The following is a 1977-nucleotide window of genomic DNA, read 5'->3' on the forward strand; positions in this document are numbered from 1 at the left end:
AGCTTAAATCTACTCCGAGACAAGCAGATTGTGCTCTTCATAACAAATGATAACTCAGTAACACTGATTAATAGATTAGATGACTCTGTATATAAAGTGACGAGACAACTGTGTATATATCGGTCATTGTCATTGGTAAGTTAAGAATATTTCAGATGAAGTCATGTTATATCAAAATTATGTTACATAATTTTACAGTGATCAACAATATAGCTTGAGTTCTGTAAGCGAGTGTAAATGAGAAAAAAAAGTCAAATTCCCTTGACGAAAATGAGTAGACTTTCTACAGGAAGAAATAGATTGTAAAGCGTGACATTACTAAGAAAACCCTAGTTATTATCTTTTCAACATTATATGACTACGCTCTGGAAGATATGATCTACCTGTAGCAATGCTTTGAGAGAATATGCTGTTAATACAAGTGTTTGTCACTTAATTTGTATGTTTTCTTTAGGTCACAAATGGATAACCTGACATTCAGGTACAGCATACTCTCACTGGACGGACTGCAAGTTACACCTCAGTCCAGCAAGCTCACATTCATTTTTCTGTTGATAGCTTATGTCTTTGTAATGGTGTCTAACATTTGGATTTTGATTCAGATCTCAGCAGAAAAAAGTTTACACCAGCCTATGCACATTCTTTTCTGTCACTTGCCAGTGAGTGATATTATGGGAGCCACTGTCCTAATACCGCGTTTACTGAAGGACTTATTAACAGACCCCTCTGAGCGCTACATCACATATGTGGAGTGTGTTTTCCAAGCATTTTTTACACATTTATATGGAACAACCTCCAATACTATTTTAATGATCATGGCCTTTGACAGATATGTGGCCATATGCAATCCACTGCGATACCCAACTATAATGAGCAATAAAATGATAGTTAAACTGTCAGCAGGAGCCTGGGTTGCTGCAGTAGTTCCGGTGGGAATTCTGATCGGCCTCAGTGTGCGTCTGTCTCACTGCAGATCATTCATTTCAAACCACTCTTGTGACAACCCTTCACTATTTAAACTGTCCTGTGAAAACACAGTTATTAATAATGTATATGGATTAAGTTTTACTGTGGTTTTACTCTCCTCCTCATTGGGGTGGGTGTTATTGACATATCTCAGAATAGCAATGGTATGTATAAAAAGCAAAAACAAAACAACCAACAGCAAAGCCATTAAAACCTGCAGCACTCACTTAGCTGTTTATATTATCATGCAGATCTGTGGATTTGTACCAATATTTCTCCATCGTTTCCCAGAATATGCTGAGAGTAGGAAGTTCGGGAATGTAATGTTTCATGTTATACCACCAGGATTGAATCCCATAATATATGGTTTACAAGCCAAGGTAATAAGACAAAGAATGTTAAAACTTTGCATAAAAAAAGTTAATTCTAGCTGATTTTAATTTATTAAAATAATAATGTATGCAATAAATTAGCCACTGTTATGATGTGAACATTTACTTTGAGTGCAAATTTGAAATTATAAAAACTTCAATATGTATTTTAATTTCTTCTCAAGAATTCCCTGTGTGTATAGGTATAGCAGACAAAGCAGGTCACATGTAAAGACATGTATAACATAAATATGTGATAACAATCAACATAGTAATGAATGCATAATTTGCAGCTGGTGTACATTAAATAAATATAAATACTTACTGTTAATTTCTTCTTTTCATCATTTCAAGTGTTTAATTACTTTATATGATAATGAGGATGTATTAAGCAATATGTGTGTAAATAATAAAAGCAGGCAACATTTGTGCATCAGCATTTGCACATGCACAGAAAGCAAGAATATTTGAAGCTTCTGTGAGCTTTGATTGAGTCAACCCTAGATCACAAAATTCTCAACTCCCCAACTGTATATGTAAGAAGGGTACTTCACCCTTCAGCCTTTCCATTGTGGTTATACAATATCAGTAGAGGGTATTGCGATCTTGCTATATGTAGTTACAATCAAAATAAGCTACC

The 1977-nt window shown here is 34.7% G+C and overlaps 1 protein-coding gene across 1 annotated transcript; it reads left to right on the forward strand.

Annotated features, from left to right (window-relative positions):
* Nucleotides 1-461: 461 nt before the first annotated feature.
* LOC311277468 (olfactory receptor 4C11-like) lies at nucleotides 462-1400 on the forward strand (the record flags this gene model as incomplete). Its single annotated transcript, XM_084387778.1, has 1 exon — nucleotides 462-1400. One exon carries the CDS (start codon nucleotides 462-464, stop codon nucleotides 1398-1400), a length of 939 nt encoding a protein of 312 aa, XP_084243904.1.
* Nucleotides 1401-1977: the final 577 nt, after the last annotated feature.

The sequence above is a fragment of the Rutilus rutilus genome, assembly GCF_951802725.1.
Source record: "Rutilus rutilus genome assembly, chromosome: 18".
Classification (NCBI taxonomy): domain Eukaryota; kingdom Metazoa; phylum Chordata; class Actinopteri; order Cypriniformes; family Leuciscidae; genus Rutilus; species Rutilus rutilus.